A 20376-nucleotide genomic window follows, 5' to 3' on the forward strand; every position below is an offset into this window, starting at 1 on the left:
AACAAGTCTCCCTTCATACTCAAAGTGGGGTGACTAATAAAAATTTGACAAAATAAGTAACAAACAAATAAGACATTTGTTTTTGAAGAAGATTTCCTAATGATAATGGGATACATTCAAATATGTATACCATAAGTAAGCTACCATTTACATTGTCTCTACACCGAAGGTATTGTGCCCAAACATGCTTGATCTTATTTCCAACTTTATGAATTTAACCATTTCAAATGCAACTGACCCAATCCATGAATACAAACCAGCACTCAGTACCTACAGTGCTCCAGGCAAATTCATGCGATAAATATTTTTTTTTCTCCTGACCAACAGTTAATATTATTATGCCACAAAGTGGTCTGGAGGCTCGGATATTCTTGTGTCAATAATAGGAATACGTTAGACTATTTAAAAAATACAACTTAAATGCCGTTTTATTACATGGAGTAGCCTTAACATTTAAATATTTAAATAAGTTGTTATAGCTCAAAAACAATAAGACGTACAGCTTAAAAGAACTTTGTCCTACTCCGAAGGTCCAAGGTAATTGGGTTCCTCAAATAATGCGAGTGAACCCAACTTATCTGTTTTACAGTGTACGGTCATGTGAAGGTTGTATGTAAAGTATCGTTGAATACGTCAGTAAGAACATTTATATTTTTGTTTTGTAATTTTGTGAACTGTACCCATTACAGAAATGTAGCGGTCCCCGAACGTCAACACCGGCGTCTCCTTCACGTGCTTTTCGTAGCAGTTTACCGCACACAAAGGTTTGGTTCTTATTGGTCATTTTTTATGCAACGCCCCTTTGCATTTGCGACAGTTGCCGTATTACGTTTCCACTGCATCAGCAGGGGAACCTTGTGCCTGAGCGAAGCATGTCAAAATCCAGTGGGTTTCTGAAGTTGTTTAATTTTACATAATATTTGGCTAGCGGCGTTGTCTTTTGTGTCTGTAAATACTTATCTTGTGCTTATTGTTACAGGACAGAATAAAGCGAAACGGATACGATTTCGTGGGAAAAACAAGGTAAGCATGGTCAGGCATGTTACAAGTTAAACTTCAGCTAGCAAAATATTCACCTATACTGTAGCTAGCTAACGCTAGCAGACAATACATGTATTTAGAGTTTATATTAACAGTGTCTGTGAACCACGAAGACACTCGTTCAACTACCTGAAACATACCCTTTAAATTTGCATTAAATTATTTGGTTGCTGCTGAATGCCACTTTTCAGTTTAAAGTGGTCTTATTCGTTGTCTTGCATGTTAGTCTCGAGTCATTTTCTTATTCACTATCATGTGTAAGGCGATATTAAATTATTTTCTTTAAAAATGCACATTTAAACACTTTTGACCAGTTCTATGTCTTCAGATTCAATCCAGGGATTTCTTTTCTGTATGGAAAACAGTAGGCTACTATTTAAAACCTTATTTGCAGCTTTACCTAATTGTGGGCAAATGGATATACTTGCTTGTTCATTTTTAAAACTATAGATAGGCCAAAAGACTTACTGTGAGTACTCTGACATGTCTTGAAGGTACTACAGCAGTGAACTCATTGAGGTGGAGTTTTCATTTTGTTTGTTTACCTTTGGTATCAAATAACAGTTGATTATTCACATCATCATCTGTGACTATGAGAGCACGTCACAATATTTATTTAAAATGTGGATATGCAATTTACCATCTGAAAACACCCTGTGCTTTAGTTCAGGGTCTGTAATACACGTAGGGCTATGTAATGTATGTGTGTGTTACATTTGAACAGACCAGCTTAGTCTGCATCTAGGAGACCAAACTGTAGAACTGAAGTACATGGTCTCATACATTGTTGCCAATTCCAGGCTAAAGATGGACGGACACAAAAAGAGTCACAAGAAGGAAAGAAGAACGCGGGACATGCCCATCTCTTTAAGGAGGGTGGCCAGAGAGAGGCAGAACTACGGAAACAACGGGTGAGATGTCTTGTTTTACTTATTAGCAGTGTCTACTAAAGGCCTTAAAATGTCTAGACTTTGTATCAGTGATATGTGCTGCTAGGTGTAGCAATGCTATTTAGTTTGTTGTTAAATACACAAGGAGTATGTTCGTACGAGCGGCAAATTGATAGTACTATGGTGTTGACAATATCACACAAGATTTGTGTTCCCTTAAACTTGTGTTCTCTGACTTGCCTGTTTTATTAGAATTTCAAGTGTAATATTTTGAGCAGTTAGTTCAATGCGTGACATTTTTTGTACGTTGTGTTAAATATTTTTTGTGTTGAGTTCGTGATCTTTTACGTGTAGTTATATGTGTTATGGTTTTGTGTTGAGTGTGTACTCTTATTGTGTGTCGTGCTGAAATGTACACTGTTATTATTTTTGCGTTGAATGTGCCTTTTTGTGCATTGTGTTTAATATGCCGGTACTGTGTGTTATTGTGCCGTCAGCTTGAAAACCTCCAGGAGAAGCAGAAGGCATCGCGTGAAAGAGAGCTTTGGAGGAGGCGGAGTTTAGAGACTTTCCAGAATGATGTCCTGCAGCGACAGAGGGAATTTGAGAAGAAGGTAACAGGCCAGCAAGGTGCTAAAAGTTATGTTTAAAATGCAATTTTACTATACGAGTCAAGTGTCACATAAACCTAGTCACAAGGCTTGGTTCTTTTGTGTTGATGTGACACTCTTACAAGAGTGTCACATCAAGGGGCTGCAAAAGGAGGGAATTTTCCAGGTAATTTTTGGTCATTTTCCATGGAAGATTACCACTCACTATAATTTTGGGAATTTTCAATCTCATGACACCACACAAATTGAAGCTGAGCAGGATTGTCCTGGTCATCCATAGTCTCTTTCTGAAGCTGAAGCTAGCTGTGGTTGAGATAAATAATTAGCCTAGTTCAAGCGCTTTCATCAGAATATTTATCAGAAGTTCCAAACTCTTTAGGTTTGAGTTTGAAAAATCATGTAAAACTGAGAAATGAGATTTGAAGGATGATCTACTGCTCAGTCTCTCCAGTAGATGGCAGGGTGTATGAAGCCAGGTCCTAGAATGGCAGCTTGCGACAAGTCACTGTTTGGCATGTGACTTTATGTTACAATTAATATTCTATATGTTAATATTTCGTTTGACATGATGGCGTAGCTGTTCTGCTGCATGTCATGCTTTTTTATTGCAGGAAAACGAGATGCAGAGTTTGGAAAAACACGTCAACTTTGAAAATGAAAACTCACGAAAGGCATACTACAGGGAATTTAAGAAGGTATGAGGTTTTGTGCAAGTAAATCTGTGGAAAAGTGGTCTATTCTGTGACTGGGTGAAGAGGTTAGCTCATATCTGTGCGTTTGTAAGTCTTTCAGAAGTGTTGTTGGCAATCTAGTCTCAAGTGCTTCAAAATTCCTAGCTTGCGTATGAAAGAGTTCTATGCAAAAAGGTACAGGACTCTTTGCTGTGGGCCAGCAAAGTATCAGGACATGTTTGTTATGTCTGGTGATCGCTGGCTGGTTTGAGTTGCACTCTTGGATTGCTTAATGTCATTGTACCAAATTGTCCTCTCTCAACTGATCCATACGTAAGCTAATTTGTATCCTTTGTCAAGTAAATGTGCCAACCGACATAATCAGATGCCTACTATGCCACATGGAATCTAAAGTGCTTTTATGGAGTCCAGCCATTCCTGGCAGAGAAACATAATTGACCCCCACCCCTAAACTTTGTAGAAAAATTTAAATTTAAAGCCTATTTTTGTGATGTCATGTTCATGAGCTTTGAACTGGATATGTGAACGCATCAGCAATGTGCAGTCGTTGGACGTGTTGCTGTTATTACTGCAGTGACTCTGCGGCTCTCAGCATCTCTGACCCCAGCTATTTTTGTCCAGGTAGTCGAAAGGGCGGACGTTATTCTGGAGGTTCTGGACGCGCGTGACCCTCTGGGTTGCAGGTGCCCACAGGTGGAGCAGGCCGTGGTTCAGAGCGGCACCAACAAAAAAATAGTACTGGTGCTAAACAAGATTGGTGAGTAAGAGACGTTGGTGAGCAGAGAGATTACATTAGGAACATCTGGGGCACCATTTTCTTTCTTTGAAGATTTCTGGAATAACCAAAATGATCCATCCCTGGCATGGTACTGTGATGTTAGTTTACCACATAGTCTGCTGTACTGTTCATATTCTCAAATATTAAACAGCAGTTGGGTAAACAGAAAAATGGGCTTTAATTATTGCATTTTCCAATGTCTGTTGAAGTTTTGAAAAATGTAACCAGAAATTTACAACGTAGTGTTTTTTTTTTTGTGAAACTTCCTGTTGTTTATATGTTTATTTATTTATTTACTGTTTTCTTCTCCTTGGGCTGTTTCAAGATCTGGTTTCGAAGGAGATTGTGGAGAAGTGGATAAAGTACCTTCGTAACGAGTTCCCCACTGTGGCCTTCAAAGCCTCCACTCAGCAGCAGAACAGGAACCTGGTGAGGGACGACACGGAGAGCCCTGCACGAGCGTGACCTTAACCCCGAAAGCCTGCGCCCTGAACCTCGGCCCTGCTCAGCACTGCAGCACGTGCACGTGCTGATCTAGGATCTGTTTTTCTAACCTTATCCATAATGAGCTGCAGTGCAAACCTGATCCTAGACCAGCCCTACTACCCTGAGGCATTTTCTGAATATATATAGGCCCTGCGATTATGTTGAATTATGATTACGTTGCAAGCTCATAATTACCCCTTCAAAAATATTATTTATTAATTATTATTTAAAGGGGACTGAGAATTTTGGTGGGGTTTTGTCACCTCAAGAAATATTTTTTAAATTTTAACTAAATAATAAACTAAATATTACAATGTATAATCTATTCCCGTGGAGCATATTATGAATTTTCTATGTGGATTATCATCGGCGAGAACTCTTGCAAGAGGGCGATATCAAATAGAATTTGACTGATTTGAATAAGGACCTGTCAGCTGTCGAGTCCAGCTCCGTTAGTTCCCGTTCAGTTTGATGACATCACGGACCCCTCCCCCTTCCAGAAGCGCAGCAGCGTGCCCGTGGCGCAGGCCACCTCCGAGCTCCTGGGCAGCAGCGCGTGCGTGGGGGCCGAGCTCCTCATGAAGCTGCTGGGAAATTACTGCCGCAACCTGGACATCAAGACCACCATCACCGTGGGGGTGGTGGGTGAGTACCGCACCGCCTCTTTTACATGACGGAGTTTGATTACTGCTCTTTCTCAGAGATTAGAGATTACTGCTCTTTCTCAGAGATTAGAGATTACTGCTCTTTCTCAGAGATTAGAGATTACTGCTCTTTCTCAGAGATTAGAGATTACTGTTCTTTCTCAGAGATTAGAGATGACTGCTCTTTCTCAGATTAAGATTACTGCTCTTTCTCAGAGATTAATTACTGCTCTTTCTCAGAGATTAGAGATTACTGCTCTTTCTCAGAAATTAGAGATTACTGTTCTTTCTCAGAGATTAGAGATGACTGCTCTTTCTCAGAGATTAAAGATTACTGCTCTTTCTCAGAGATTAGAGATTACTGCTCTTTCTCAGAGATTAGAGATGACTGCTCTTTCTCAGAGATTAAAGATTACTGCTCTTTCTCAGAGATTAGAGATTACTGCTCTTTCTCAGAGATTAGGGATTACTGCTCTTTCTCAGAGATTAGAGATTACTGCTCTTTCTCAGAGATTAGAGATTACTGCTCTTTCTCAGAATCCTTCTCAGTATTACTAGTTCTTCATTTGAATACCAACAAAGTACTTTTCTGTTTTACAGTCTTTCTCATTATTATTTTTATAGTCTCTTCTGAAACTGTAAACCACTTCTATTCCATACAGATTTTATACATCTTATATTGTTCTTGTGTATGTGCAGGTTTGTGGAATTTTAAGGAATTAACCTTGAAATTAACATAGGAAATGAAGGCAATCAAATTAAAAAGAGTATTCATTTTTACTGATGAGACAACCTTGCCAAAATGGCTGTTCTTATTTGCGGTGTTTTAAAGCAGCTCCTGACTGTGACTGTGTTTCCCTCAGGCTTCCCCAACGTGGGGAAGAGCAGTCTGATCAACAGTCTGAAGCGCGCGCGCGCGTGCAGCGTGGGAGCCACGCCGGGCGTCACCAAGTAAGCGGTCCAATCCGCCCGCCGTTTCTTCAGCTTTAGAGTGATTGACATTCGTATTAGCCAGTCACGGAGCAGGGCTACTCAGGAAATGGGAGGGTACAAACCTACGCCGTGTTCCTGCAGGCACCTTCAGGAGGTGCACCTGGACAAGCACATCAAGCTTCTGGACTGCCCGGGCATCGTCATGGCGACATCCACGTCGGACGCGGGGATGATCCTGCGGAACTGCATGAAGATCGAACAGCTGGTGGACCCCGTGGAGCCGGTGGCAGCCATCCTCAGACGCTGCAACAAGAACGAGGTGTTCAGTGATGTGTTTAGTGAACTTTCGGTGTGACTGTCAGTGACACTGTACTAAGTTCATGGTTTTTGGGTCCCAGTTTTTATCCATCCTCGGTTTAACATCCTCCTAGAAAACGAAAGATTAGTATGTGTTGCTTAAGTAAGCAAAAATGGATCCACATATGTAGGTTTTTCTTATTCCTTATTCCTTGTTCTAGAGATTTTTCAGAGAGAATAAGGACATTGTTGTTCAGTGTTCGCCACATTTTACATTTTGCGCTATAATTTTGGCTAATCTCCCAATCTCGCTGTCCGTCAGATCATGCAGCACTACGGCGTCCCAGAATTCCACACTGCGCTGGAGTTCCTGGCTCTGCTGGCGCGGCAGCAGGGCAAGCTGAAGAAGGGAGGCCTGCCCGACCACGACAAGGCCGCCAAGAGCGTCTTACAGGACTGGACCGGGTGAGCGGAGCGCGGGGTGCAGTTTCGGAGGGACCGTGAAACACCACACGTTCTCCATCTTGCATCCTTCTCTCTGTGGCTTTATGTTTTATTGTTAACTTTCTTTCATATCCTTTCTAGTGTTTACACACATTTTCCGCAGTCTTTCCACAGTTTGTCCTCCCTAGAGAAGCAGGTCTCCCTGTGTTGGCTGATCACAGTGGCCAGGCAGTGCTTATGTGCTTATTGAGTATGTACCCCCCCCCCCTCCCACCAGGGGCAGGATCAGTTACTTCACGCACCCCCCAGAGACTCACACACTGCCCACTCACGTCAGTGCGGAGATCGTGGCTGAGATGGGCAAGGCCTTCGACTGGGACGAGCTGGAGAAGGGGAACCAAGAAGCCTTGGCTGGTAAGTGACACATGGACAGTGATACATGCACACACACACACACGTACACGCACACAATGACTCTAGCACAAGCAAAGTGATGTGCTTGTGCATGCAGTGATACAACCCGTGCTCAGTGATGTATGCACTGTGTCATGTACGTACTGATACATACATTGTTAACCCTGGAATGGATGTCAGCCCACACATAATGAGCTTTTCAGAAGAGGCATTGAAATCTGACTTCCCTTTAATAGTGTGGGAGGGTTATAAAGTAAACAGGAACATTGCTTTCATTACTGTAAATGAGTCCGTTTTCACATCTCTGCAGTCTTAACTGATCTCAAGTACAGTCGTGAAAAAAAAAAAAAAAAAATTTTTAAAAAGGAACTGAAGTTGCTGAAATGAGGTGGGACAGTACCTAATTTCCTGGGCATTCCTGTGGTTGTGCTCCTCCCTGCGCAGAGGTGCAGGGTCCCGACGTGCAGATGGGGTTCTGCATGGCCAGCTCCGGCATGACGCAGGGCGGCGCTCCGTGCGATCTGGAGATGGAGGGAGGGGCCGCGGAGGCCCCGGAGCCCGAGGACGCCGCCGCGGAGTCCATGGAGCAGGACCAGGACGCCGAGGTACAGCCGGGGACACGCGGCCTCCCGCGGCACGGGCGGGGCGTGTCCCGTAGGTGCGCCCCCCCCCCCCAAAAAATGTAGCGCAGGGGGTAGGGCCGCTTCTCACTTCACCACAGTCAGGACATGTGTGGAACTGAAATATATGAAACCCAGTGGTCTATGCAGACTACATTTCTAATGCTGCTTCGTATGGTGGATTGTGGTCTGCTTCTAAAACCCCTTCCAATGAGCACCTTCACGACTAAAATTTTCACTCTTAGGTCAGGTCTAGTGGGCCAAATTTACGGAATCTTTTTCACCTCTTGTGTTCCTGGTCAGTTTAATGTCTCCTTTTCTCGCCCTTTTATTTGCTCCAGTTTGGGCCGATGACGGTGGAGATTCGAGCCTCGCAGGGGAAGACGGGGGGCCCCGCGGAGGGGGCTGAGCCCGCTCGGGCCCCGGACCTGCGGGACATCCTCCACGTGGACCCCCTCCAGCAGGGACAGGCGCTCCTGGCCGCCGGCAAGAAGCGGAAGAAGCAACAGAAAAGAGCGGGTAGGTGGGGGGGGGGACACGGACACAGCCAGACAAAACTCACCCGCACCTCCTTCGCTCCTCTGTATTCCCGTGAGGTTATCTCAAAAGATAACATGTAAGCGCTCCCGCTCAACAGTCCGTCTTTTCTTGTTCGAGAAAATATTTCACACAGAAAAAACGGTTAACCAAGGTGTGCAGTAACACACTGGAGAACTTGTAGTAAGGAATTCATGTTTTATGTTATTTTGTGGTGCATATGGTTATTCGCAATAGAAATCATTATATTTGCGGTTCAGCCACGGAACTGTTAACGCACCTTTGTCCGGCCGTCTGAAGATTGTGGCGCTGGGCAATTTGTTCAGGCTAACCACCCGTTTTGGCAGTTGTTCAAATGAAGTCGGACCCTTTTGCTCGGCTCACTGGTTCCCTTCTGCAGTTAAATGCTCTGTTGTGATTGTGCTTAATGAAGTTTCCCATGTGTTTTTTCTTCATGCTGTTGAATATACTGATCACCCAGAAAATTGACTTTGGTGTATGTTCCAATGCAGAGACGCTTAAATGTAGTAACATTTATGTCCGTGGTCAGTCTGGTCACAAAGACTAACTTTCCTTGACCTTTGTCCCCACAGACAAAATTGCAACGAAGCTCTCGGACACACTGACATCTGCAATGAACTTTTCTCTGCTGGACAGCTGATATATGTCTGCATTTCAGGAAAGGAAGCTTTGAATGGCCCTCCAGGGTGAGATTTTCCTTGTTAATGTATATTTAAAAAAATAAAAGTCTCAATTTACAAACAAGTCCGCATTTATTTAATATCCAGACAATTTGAGAATGAGTCCAGGCATTATTTTATTTCAACATTAACTTAAAGTAACTGTGTTCAGTTTATGTTAAACATGCATGTTTTTAAAAATACATAGTAAATGTATGATGTGATAATTTTTTTTTATTTTTTATTTTTTTTGTACGTCGCTTTGGATAAAAGCGTCTGCCAAATGAATGTAATGTAATGTAATAATGTAGTAATGATGTATTTAACCCATCTTTATAAGAACAATGGGCAAATATTCCGTATTTTGCGGTATTCAGTTCTGAGGAGCAATCCTAATGTTTGAATGGTGATGAGGTTTGAAGAAAATATTTTAAAATGTTTCTTAAAACCTCATAAAAATGTGGAGATGCCTTCCGATACCAAGCACGCTCCACAACCACAACGACCCCGTTTTGTTTTTCCAAGCTGGGAACAGTGCTTTATAAGTCTTGCGAGTGTCCGTTGAAGCAAGTCAATAATCCCTCACCCCTGTTGTTAACTTGATAACTCATCTGTTAGCTTAGATTTTCTCTTGCGATATGGATGCTCCTTCTAATGCCAATAACTACCGGTTAATATCATAACTAACAACAAGGATCATCAGATCCTTATTGCCAAGCAGACCGCTCGATTCTGCCTCTGGGGGCCTAGCCCAAACCCCCTTTGCGCCTGCACTTCCATGTCTCCTGTCTGTTCTGGCTCCCCGGTGGTGGAATGAGCTTCCCAGTGCAGTCGGGACAGCAGAAACCCTGCCCATCTTCCAATCCTGACTGAAGACCCACTATCTTCAGACTACCACGACCCCCCTGACTCTCTTTAGCAATCATCTCTCCTTCTTGTTGGATTTCCTTTTGGGATGTAATAGTATAGATGTGCAAAAATAGGTTTATTTTTGTTTATCATACTAATTGTATAAAACAACGTACAAAACTCCTTAATCTTTATTACTATGGACTTATCCAGTTAGTATTCCTAAATATCCTCTGTATTCATATAATTAACTGGAATATCAAATTAAATACTACCAAAGCTTATTACAGCTCAACTACTACTTACATGGTATTGACCAATCAAATCAAGAGTACTTCAAGATTATACACAAATATGTTTTTTAATACTAAAGGATATAAAATGCAGAAATGGTAATTATTTTTATGGTTAGCTTGAACATACAAGTAAATGATTACCTAAAACTGGGTTTGTTGCTACACAGTGTTGAACATTCACCATAATCCCTGCTCAAATGTTAATAATATAGCACAAGTATTATCATTAATTAAAAAGCGAGCTCTCTTACCCTATTCAAAAACATTTTCTTCTGTACTGTAGCTGATATTGTGGGAAAATGATGTACAAAAATCTTGTAAGCAGTTTATTTTGTTTTAAAGAAAAACGTAATGGCATACAAAGCAGTCAATTCTCACACCTTTCAGCAATTCAATACAAACCATCCGTGGCGGAAATTTTGAAACAAAATTACAGAAGCAGGAATCGAAAAGTATGACTTTTTTAATCACCCATGGAATGTTCAACATCACTTATGGTTCAATATTCTACAATAATACACAAATAAAATATATTTCCAATACACCAGTAAAGTTCAGTATCTCTTGTGGAGAGCAATGGTGGTGTTTGCTACACCATTTATTTAGGACCAGTTTACCTCCAGCTTCCTTTCCCTGATGTCAAGCATATTGCCACTTCCTCCTTCCTAGAAACGCACCACCATCACCCTTCATAAGCAGGGGCTCTGTGGTGCTATATACTTCCCAGCTTAACACCGTCCAATACCCATAAACGAATGAAACCCTTCATAAAACTTCCGCAAAAAAAAAAAAAAAAAAGGTGCGAAAAACTGTTAAACAGCCCTGAACAAGAACACTTATCAAACACTATGAGGTGAAACATTTTGTGTACATTTTCTTGATGTATGAAAAATAATTTCTATATAATGTGTAATATCTGTCCACAAGAATAATTTGTAGTATGGGCATTTCTATGCTCTTCAGCGTGGCCTGATGCTTCAGAGAGCACCTGCACGTTAGTCGCTGACTCGCATGACTCGGTCTCTGCGGACAAATGAGCGAAGAGGAATCTCAACTCTCCGATTAAAGCACAAGACATACCGGCAACCTAACAGTCCGAAAAGAATCCGTTGCTGATGCTATTGTAAGCTGCTGGCACCCTGTTTCAAATTATGTGCTCGAAATCCAAAAGCCAAACACCAATTCAGCCCCTAGTATCAGATGGTTAAAAACGTACAGTAAGGATACCCAGATGGAAATGTCTGTGGACTGCACCACACTCCTTATGCTTGGTTGCCATTTCTCACCGATGAAGGTTTACAGTCATCAGCTAGAGTGGTTTTAACAGGCATGTAGCAAACGGAAAAATAAACCAGAGGATACAAAAACAAAAACCCAGTCAATGAAAATACAGGGCCCTACTGGTGTCCAATACCTACAGACCAACACATGAACTGCTTCCAAAAAATAAAATATTTAATCAAATTCAACAAGGTTCATTATTTAATGGATGTCTGTGAAGAAGAACAGGGCAGTCACTTAATGGTACCATCTAATGGTAAATCAGGGATTCTGCTACTGCAGTTGGTACTTCAGACCATGGCTCCATGGCTGTGGTCACCCGGTGTGTTTGGCGCCAGACCTGGGAGAGATTACGTGCTTTACGTGTCATTTATGGTTGTTTAACAATGATGGATGAAAAAGGTGAAGGCATTCAAAACCGGTCAAAATGGTCCAAAACAAAACTGAGCTGTTACTAAAATAAATAAGATGGACGTACAATAATTAACCTAAAATTCACAAAAAGCAGGGAACGTGAATCCGTTGTCCTCGAAGTCTGTGGTGCGCTGGGCACGCCCAGTAGCGTGCCGGCCGGGCTCGGGTGGGAGGAGCCACTGTCTGCGGGGCCTACCGAGCCTGATCTGACGCACGCAGGAGGACCTGATGTAATACAGACACTGAGCCATACTGTTACTCGGCAACACTGACACTCCCTAACACTATAACAGTATTTCACACTGAATACAGCATTCATTTTAAATGAAAAGGAAAGCACAGCGGAGCCAGGACCGAATGGCACAGTTTAGGGGCCGTCTTCTGATGAAGCGGTTTGGCCTACGGGGTGAGGCCCAGAGACCGATGCCAAGTCACGAATCTAAAAGCCAGGAGGCACTCAGCACCAGGAAGTGAGTGTGAACGTATGTACGTTTTAATTTTTTTTTTTTTTTTTTTTTTACATTTGTAAGCTTTAAGGTTTTCAAAATGTTTAGGGAAGCGATGCTTACTGTAGCTGCTGATTGGGCAAAAGCACGAACCTCAGGACTGGTCTGGTCCGTAATGAGGCGGGTCGGGGCTCGCCCCTCCGCCAAAATGACGAAAGCTCGGCCCTCTTCCGAATTCCCGAGAGTCAGCGTGTCAGACAGCCCCTCCCCTTCCCCTCCCTCTCCCGCCGCCCCCCCCTTCCCCCCCCTCGCCTCCATGGCCCCCCTAGGCATTGATGGCTCTCCAGCGGTCGCTGTCGATGCTGTTGATGCTGCCCACGGTGTAGGGCCCGGACGCCACGTCGTCCAGGTAGGCAGCAGACCCGTCGATCTGCGTGCTGGAGTAGGACCCCGACTCCAGCTCCTTCCGGCCCACGCCGTACGTGGGGGGGAGGTGCACGTCGGTGTCATCGGGCTCGTCTATCTGGGACTTGTAGGAGAACATGATCTTGGGCTCCGAGCTGCAGACAGACGAACAGACACGAGCGTTAACCACCAAACCTGTAAAGCCCATTTTTACACACAATGCTTGGGTGTGTGTGTGTGTGACATGTTAAGCTGACCCTGGACTACCTGTTGTGAAGGTACGGAAAATAGCCAGAGTACCGAAGCCACACTGGAGCTCATCTTCCATTAAAAAGTAAACCATACTCAATGTCCCCCTTTAACTCGCAAACACACAATCTCTGTCCCCACATTGCATGTTCTCTCAGCTCAACTCAAACACACCTTTCTTCCCCCTTTCACACATTAACTTTTAAACGTTTTAGGCAGCCTTTCCGTAGAGCCGCAGGCAGTCTGTGGGCGGGAGAAGAACTGCCCTTTTAGAATCAGGGCTCTGCGTGCTAAAATTTCAATTTTCCATGAAAGTCATGCACTGCTACCCTGTACTTATGTCTCATTGCTAAATGAAACTTGCGAGGTTCAGATCCTGCCAAATGACAGGAACCGACATTCGCAGAAACAAACGTCAGGGGGCAGGTCACATTCTCTACATACCCGAAAAATCCTTTGAGGAATGTGATATAGATCAAAGGCGCAAACACGGAGAAGTAAAGGAATGTGGTCACATCCACGCAGCTGCAAAAAGACAAAACAAACCTGAATGTTCCCTCAAAATGTTCCCTCCATACAGGGTTAACAATTGCTAGTTGCTCACACAATCAATCGTATGAAAATATACACATTTCTTTTAAAATTACTGGAGTAATCTGGAGCCATTTTAAATTACTATTAATATAACTTTTACTACTATAAACAGTAATCTGGAGCCATTTTACTTTTGTAAAATCATTTCAGATGAAGTGTTTGCCTGAGACCTGCTGGTCGGTCGCTGTGGATAAGGGCGGGTGCGTGACGCGTAAAAGGGAGGCCTTACCAGAGCCCCTCGATGATCCCCGCGCACAGCAGGGTGCTGCCCACGCCCTGCACCAGGTTGAGCACGGACAGGATGGCCGCGTACACGTAGAAGCTCTTCTTGGCTGCGCGGCGAACGCGGGAAGGCGGGAAACGGAAAAAAAAGAAAGGGGGAGCAGACGTAAGGAGGAGGAATTTCTCTTCGAGCTGCTACCCGGAGCTCGCATACACCGGGGGTGTGGGCGGAATCAAACGGACATCGAATTATACCCGCCGTTTATTGGCTGGCCTGAGAGCTGGAACATGGTGGTGAACGTACCAGATTCAAATACATAGGCGTGTCATGTACTGTAACCTGCCAAACGATGATAAGCATTATCTACAAGCATGGAGGAATTTCACATTATAGTTAAAAGGGTTAACGGATTTCAAATGAAATATTGGTCCCCGGTCTGGAAGTTGCGTGCACGCTCCACTGCTGACGGTGAACACCATTGTTCTGCTGGCTCTCTCAACAGGGCAATCCCTCCCAGCCTGACTGACCAATCGTGCGCTTGTTACTGCTAGACACAGCTATTGTGTGGTGAGCACTATGAGGGGAGTTCCCCTTTCACTATAAAGAGCTGTTGGTTTGTTGAAAGGAAGGCGCTGTAAGCGTGTTTGTGGCTGTTGTGATCGCTCACATGGCAGGGATATCCTCTCTCTCACAGGGGTCTTGGGCAGGATCACTATCAGAGAATAAACCTGAAAGGAAATTGAACACAGACATCAGAGTTTTTACTCCTCACCTGCTCTCTACATGTTAGTGCCCACAACGTCTTACTCTCTCTAATACCTAGCTCTTAATCAACATACATCTATAATAGCATCAGTATGAGGAAGCTATCAAACAAACATTGATATGCATATTACATAGGAATGAGTTCAGGTAATAATTCCATAAATAATTCTAAGCCATTCGCCATGGTTAAACATAATGGGAATTCTGACATTTTCACGTGCGTGTGCAAATAAAATGCTCCCCAGGAGCAGTACGCCATTGTTCAGACTATATTTCTTATTTTTGTGCATGGCTAGAAATCCTCATCTCTATAGTCTACAGCAGTATTATCTAGCTAGTATTGTCTGCTCTTGTGTTTGCGGCATGCGGTGGAATTTTCCAGTGTTGCTGAGCGCACAGCACTTCTGCAGTTACCAGAAAGAAAAAACAGGAACTGGCGAGCCAGAAGTGGCGCCCCCCATGGCCATAGATGTTGAAGTCTTCTGCAGATAGGTGCTGATCGGGATACAGGATCTCCAGAGTGCCCTGGAAACAAACACCACCGAGTCACATCTACAGCTTCTCCGAGTCACAACCCATTCATATCTACAGCCTAACTGAGTCCTAACGGAGTCAACTACAAATTCAGAGCCGCAGTGCAATAATAATAGATTTCACGTCAAGCCCCCAAGCACAGAAAATTTCAGCACCCGTTTCGTACCTTATTCGCAGTACTCTGCGGAAGACTTTAATATCGATTCATTATATCGATCGTTTTCTAAATCACCTGTGTGATGGAGTACACCAGGGCCAAGACTGCAGTGATGGCTAAAACGCGCTTGATGCTTGACTTGCTCTCCAGGTGCCCTGCGAAAAAAGAAAGAGCAAACACAGCCGTGAGGGACGCTAGTGGCGGCGCCAAAACCAGCGGCAGTACCGGTAACGTGCCGCGACCTGTCCCCAGAGCTGCGGTCCTACCAGCGCTAACAGGCATGACCCATCCCCAGAGCTGCGGTCCTACCAGCGCTAACGGGCACGAGCCGTAAGACACGCTGCTCAAGCAAACCGGAACGCTTAAGGAATGAACAAACCCAAACGAAAGGTCTGGTAAATCTAGTTTCTTATCGCAGCTGGGGTTTAGTCGGGGATGAGAGGTTTGAGTCGGAAGCAGAAGGTCACGCACCGAAGGCCAGCCCCAGGATGATGACGCTCAGCTCGATCGTCAGGAGGAAGAAGCGAGTGATCTCCCACAGGACCTGGAGGAAAGAAAAGAGAGGAATGAGAAAGAAGTTCAGCGTTCCTCTGTGTGTCCTGGCCAATGCAGTCGGGGCATGTAATCATAACCCAGGTTAAAGAGATCATTAAAACGAATCCCTCCTCCTTCACCATAGCTGATGTGAGGTGGAAGTTCTTGGGCAAAACAGCTGCCGTCTATCACAGATGTGGGGGCAATTTTGGCAGTGGCTCAAGCAAGCCACCTGACCTTCACTGTAAATCACTGACAAGAATCGCTAACATCCTTGGCTTTGGGAGGACTCATTAATCAGCTATGACATTAGCACATTGTACAAAAGGCACAAAAACATATTGAAGAAAATTACACAGTGTACCCAAAAAAGGTCCCGTGTGTAAAGGTATTGATAGAAGCTTACTCCAAGTCCAAACGGGCGGCGGTGTTCATTGGACTGTCTCTACACCGATATTATCTATATCCACATGTACACACCTTGTCAATAATGGTAGCAGCACTGGAGGCACTGACAGTCATGGACACTATAGCACGAGTGATTCCGACTGCTGCCACAACGAACACCTGTAAGAAACGGTGGAGGTGAGGCTGAGCCTGCATCACATGACGGAGGTGAGACTGAACCTGTGCTTTCATTCCAATCGCTTATTTTATCTGTTCTTATCGCCTCGGCCCTCGCCTGACCTGGAAATCAATTGAGGTCGACCATCTTTAAGGACATTCCAACCCGTTAAAAGCTCCCGGAAGGAATGAGGAACTAGGAGGCTCCTGGATGATGCTTGTGCGTAGATACATGAGCGCATCCTTTCTGGGAGTATTTTTGGAATGCATGATGTATAAATGATCTACCTACGGATCCACCTCTCCACACCTGCCCATTTGTAACTGAAGTGGCTTCAAATCGATGCTTGAAAGAGCAAAGACCTTCAATTTGCCTAATCACTTTTCCTCAATTCTGCTGTCCTCCAACCCTTCCCTCACGTCCCCGTTGGGTGGAGCTAAGGAAGCGAGAAAAGGACACGAGGGAAGGATGCAAGAAGGTAAAGTAAGCGATTGGAAAGACCCCTATATCACATGATGGGGGGGAAACTGAGCCTGTATCACTTGGAGATGAGGCTGAGTCTGTATCACATGATAGGGGTGAGGACTGTGCCTCTATCTAACCTTAACACAGGCAATCTGTAACCGATAACTGACCCACTGACTAAAGTGGCTATGCAAAATAGGTGCAAATATACCATTCTAAACAAACTCCCCCACTACTTTCAACTTACAGCAACACAGACCTGTGGGAATGTATTTACATATGTTAGAAATAAGCTCTTGTGAACAGAATGACTAGCGTGTGGCCTCAGGATGTTTTGCGATTCACGGCTCACCAGTATATAGAAGGTAATGAAGATGGGGCTGGAAACCAGGCGGATCTTGGCTCTGGCGGACGGCAGCTTCCACAACAGAAATATGAAGAATGCCACATTGGGCACCAGCAGCAATAGGTCCCAGAACCTCACCCTGCCACAGACGACAACAGCCAATCAAAACAGACCAGAGAATAGCCAATCAAAATAACCCAGAGAGTAGCCAAACAAAATGGGCCACAAAGCATCAGCAGACAGGGGTTCCATATTCAACCCCTTTAGCACAAATTACTGCGATTAACTTGGACTACAGGATCCAGTTTATACAAAGTATGTTCCTGCTGCACCTTCATCCACAGTTCAGACTGTATGAGAACACTGCTTTAAAAGGCTACTGCTTGTTTCAAGTTATTGTGGTCATGTAAATCAAGGATTGCTATTACGTGTTGCCAGTATGTACTTTCCAAAGACATGGTGAAGTACATGGTTTTTGAGGAATTATTTATGGTTCCAGTTTCAGAAGTGTCAAGGCCTTGTTTTACCAAGTACAAGCAAAGAAACATGGTCCCTAACTAGCTTAGTTTAGCTGGACCAAAGCTGCATGAAAAAGAACAAATGTAGAAGACACGCAGACTGCTTCAATCGTGAACTATGTATTTATTGCAACATACCACAGGGCAGACCTAGGTCAAATGATTATTTCAAATACTTTGACCCTACAGACAGATTACTGACAGTTCTAACAATAGCTTCTACCAATATTCACATCAGAGCTATTTAGTACGATCGGCACGTTCTGGTTAGTAGAACGTTTTGTTGAAAATTCACAGAGCTGCTGGAGAATTTTTGCTTTTTTCCAGTGTCTTAAGTTAAAGTATTTGTCCCATGTCCGCCACAGAGCTAACCCAAACAGGAAGTACATTTTAAGGGGAATAATGCTTTTCTGCAAAGGTGAAACTTATACACAGAACATAGGAAATGAAAACAAAAGTAAACTAACTGGGGGATTTTGATTCACCGCTGGTTGTGCAAACCAGTATGCAAACGAGCGTGATCAATAATGATTAACAGGCCTACCGTGGGTTTTGAGTGGTGTTAGAACTATAACCTATATAACTGGTGTCCGTTTAATTTTACACACATAAAAAGTCACACATTTTAATGTAATGTATCAGCTCAATCTGTCTGAAATGGCCAGCTTCGAGGTTGAAAAACTTCCAGAAGATTCCTCAGCAACATAACACGAAAAAATGCATAACTGGAATTCAAGAAACATGTCGGTTCCGTGTTAATAAATACACTGTCTTTATTGCTATTCAGTCAAAGCGTGATGAAAGACAGCCATACCTGGAGTTGCTGATGTCTTCATAGAGGACTTGCAGACACTTGTGTGGCTTGGTTACATTTGTTTCTGTGTCTGGATCCCAGGTAGGTAACACGGAGACGTTCTCCATCGCGGTGGGGAACGCGCTGCCATTGCTGTACAGCGAAAACCTCACGGCCGCGGTCACGGCGTCCTGCATACTGTGTCCAGTTTGCCTAGGAATACCAGCCTCAGTCACACGCAACGCCACTTCTTCGAAGTTATTTATTTATTGCACAGTTCCAGTTCTGCAGCAATACTGTTTTCCAAAACAATCTTGACAAGTCTACATTTTCTGTCAGGGTGCCAATATTACATTTCAACCGTGACAGCTTTGATACCACAGAGCTTGCATTCAGCTGTCCTCCGCATGTACGTAATTACTGAATTATATGGTATTATTGGTATAATCTAGGAACTGATTACTATGTGTTTGGATAGCTAGAAAACCGCCTCGTGACAGGCAGACGTACTTTCTCCGAGCAATGAATGCATTACATAAGCGGGTGAATTCACGTAAGACTGTCACACACTAAACGTGAGCTATGTTACGCTTTTGTTACAGGTATAGTGACACGGTTTCTGCAACAAGGAGTGATTTCAGCCTGTAAACTAATGAGATTACATCTCGCTATACGTTCTTTGCTTCAATCCACCGTCATTAGCCGTGTGTATAGGGCTATTGAAATTAATCAAATTGACAAACAACATGCTTACACCAGTATCTGTTAACGTTAATCATACACTACGGAAAGCAGATTAGCAACTGTACTGAGACAGCAACTAGGTTGACATTTAAAAATAAATAAATAAATAAATAAATAATTTTTTTAAGGTTAGCAAAGAACTGACTAACAATCAAAACCACCTTCTATGTGTCCACATATATAGCTGCTTGCTGGCTGGTATTGCGTTAACTAGCTAGATGCTATCCAGTAACGTTATTTCGCCGTTTCAGCTAGCATGGCTTGCAACTTACAAACTGAGATAGCTGCTTCACATCAACGGGAAAATGTGATACGCTGTCGTCGTCAACAGGATTATCCAAAAAACATAATTAACTGAACAATCGAGTTATTCACTACATAAATCTAACAAATCCGCTTGCACTGGTTAGCAAACAACATAAACAATTCCCTCTATCACCTGACAGGTTTCCTCTTCTGCGCTGTTCGTTTGGAGCGAAACACTTCCTTCCTGTTTGAGTAGACGTATAAGGGGTCGTCGTCGAATGCGTCGTAAATCGTTTTTTAAAGAGAAGTGTAAACATTGTTTTTCATACATGAGCATGTACGTGCTAGTGGGATTGATATCCTGACAGCACTTAATAGAGTAAGTAAACCAACGTGTGTTTGTGATGTTTGACTTTTTTAAAACTAATCTGCGCTCTCTCGTCCACAAAAATTATAGTGACCGTCCCATTCACATTTGACCATAATTTACAAATGTTGCATTGTGGGATTTGTAGTAGAGGTAAAGGGATAGTAATATACCATGACTTGGTTTCGATTTATGCACTAAGATTTGCACATTGGTGCGGGGTTCCGAAAGATTAGCCAAAGCAATTGTGTAAAACAATAGCATAAATAAACAAACAAAAATGTTACTCGAAATACATTTCATTGACAACTGTCTCCACTGAAGAATATTTTTCGCTCCCAAGGAATCGTGTCGCAATGTCGGTTTCCATTAGCACAGAGGTCTCAGGTTACTGGCGCCGTAAGACATACCAACTGATAAGACTAAATGTAATTTATAATTATTTTAAGTATAATCAGGTATTATACACATGTACAACATCTGGAGGGATAAAGCACTGTACAAGCCGGAATTTGGAA

The 20376-nt window shown here is 43.4% G+C and overlaps 2 protein-coding genes across 3 annotated transcripts; one reads left to right on the forward strand and one right to left on the reverse strand.

The window, feature by feature from the left end:
• The first annotated feature begins 787 nt into the window (after positions 1–787).
• Positions 788–9152, forward strand: gnl3l (G protein nucleolar 3 like). The gene is made up of 15 exons (XM_064304333.1): positions 788–885; positions 980–1023; positions 1842–1952; positions 2429–2545; positions 3154–3237; positions 3856–3991; positions 4338–4441; positions 4999–5143; positions 6006–6093; positions 6217–6394; positions 6695–6837; positions 7094–7230; positions 7675–7835; positions 8192–8369; positions 8981–9152. Exons 1-15 carry the CDS (start codon positions 873–875, stop codon positions 9046–9048), a joined length of 1707 nt encoding a protein of 568 aa, XP_064160403.1. The 5' UTR covers positions 788–872; the 3' UTR covers positions 9049–9152.
• A 1373-nt stretch (positions 9153–10525) lies between these two features.
• Positions 10526–19896, reverse strand: tpra1 (transmembrane protein, adipocyte asscociated 1). Of its 2 annotated transcripts, none has more exons than XM_064304335.1 (11): positions 19685–19896; positions 18523–18714; positions 17197–17329; positions 16295–16381; positions 15752–15824; positions 15356–15435; positions 15004–15114; positions 14492–14552; positions 13831–13933; positions 13452–13532; positions 10526–12913 (listed from the first exon to the last, which is right to left on the reverse strand). In XM_064304335.1, the coding sequence occupies exons 2-11, from the start codon at positions 18696–18698 to the stop codon at positions 12679–12681; spliced, it is 1140 nt and encodes a 379-aa protein (XP_064160405.1). In that variant the 5' UTR covers positions 18699–18714; positions 19685–19896; the 3' UTR covers positions 10526–12678. The 2 variants fall into 2 exon arrangements, with proteins under 2 accessions (XP_064160405.1, XP_064160404.1); XM_064304334.1 differs by having other exon boundaries at positions 19518–19728.
• Between the last annotated feature and the right edge of the window lie 480 nt (positions 19897–20376).

Source organism: Anguilla rostrata, chromosome 13 (assembly GCF_018555375.3).
Source record: "Anguilla rostrata isolate EN2019 chromosome 13, ASM1855537v3, whole genome shotgun sequence".
Lineage (NCBI taxonomy): Eukaryota > Metazoa > Chordata > Actinopteri > Anguilliformes > Anguillidae > Anguilla > Anguilla rostrata.

What these genes read in the sequence shown, in the direction of transcription:
- gnl3l (XM_064304333.1), top strand. An exon ending in ACTACAGGGAATTTAAGAAG is followed by an intron (nt 3,238 to 3,855) that starts GTATGAGGTTTT and finishes ATTTTTGTCCAG; the next exon opens with GTAGTCGAAAGGGCGGACGT. An exon ending in GTCTTACAGGACTGGACCGG is followed by an intron (nt 6,838 to 7,093) that starts GTGAGCGGAGCG and finishes CCCTCCCACCAG; the next exon opens with GGGCAGGATCAGTTACTTCA.
- tpra1 (XM_064304335.1), bottom strand. Translation starts at nt 18,698, where the DNA reads ATGCAGGACGCCGTGACCGCGGCCGTGAGGTTTTCGCTGTACAGCAAT. An exon ending in GTTCCTGTTTTTTCTTTCTG is followed by an intron (nt 14,553 to 15,003) that starts GTAACTGCAGAA and finishes ATTTCCTTTCAG; the next exon opens with GTTTATTCTCTGATAGTGAT. An exon ending in TTCCTCAAAGGATTTTTCGG is followed by an intron (nt 12,914 to 13,451) that starts GTATGTAGAGAA and finishes GTCTGTCTGCAG; the next exon opens with CTCGGAGCCCAAGATCATGT.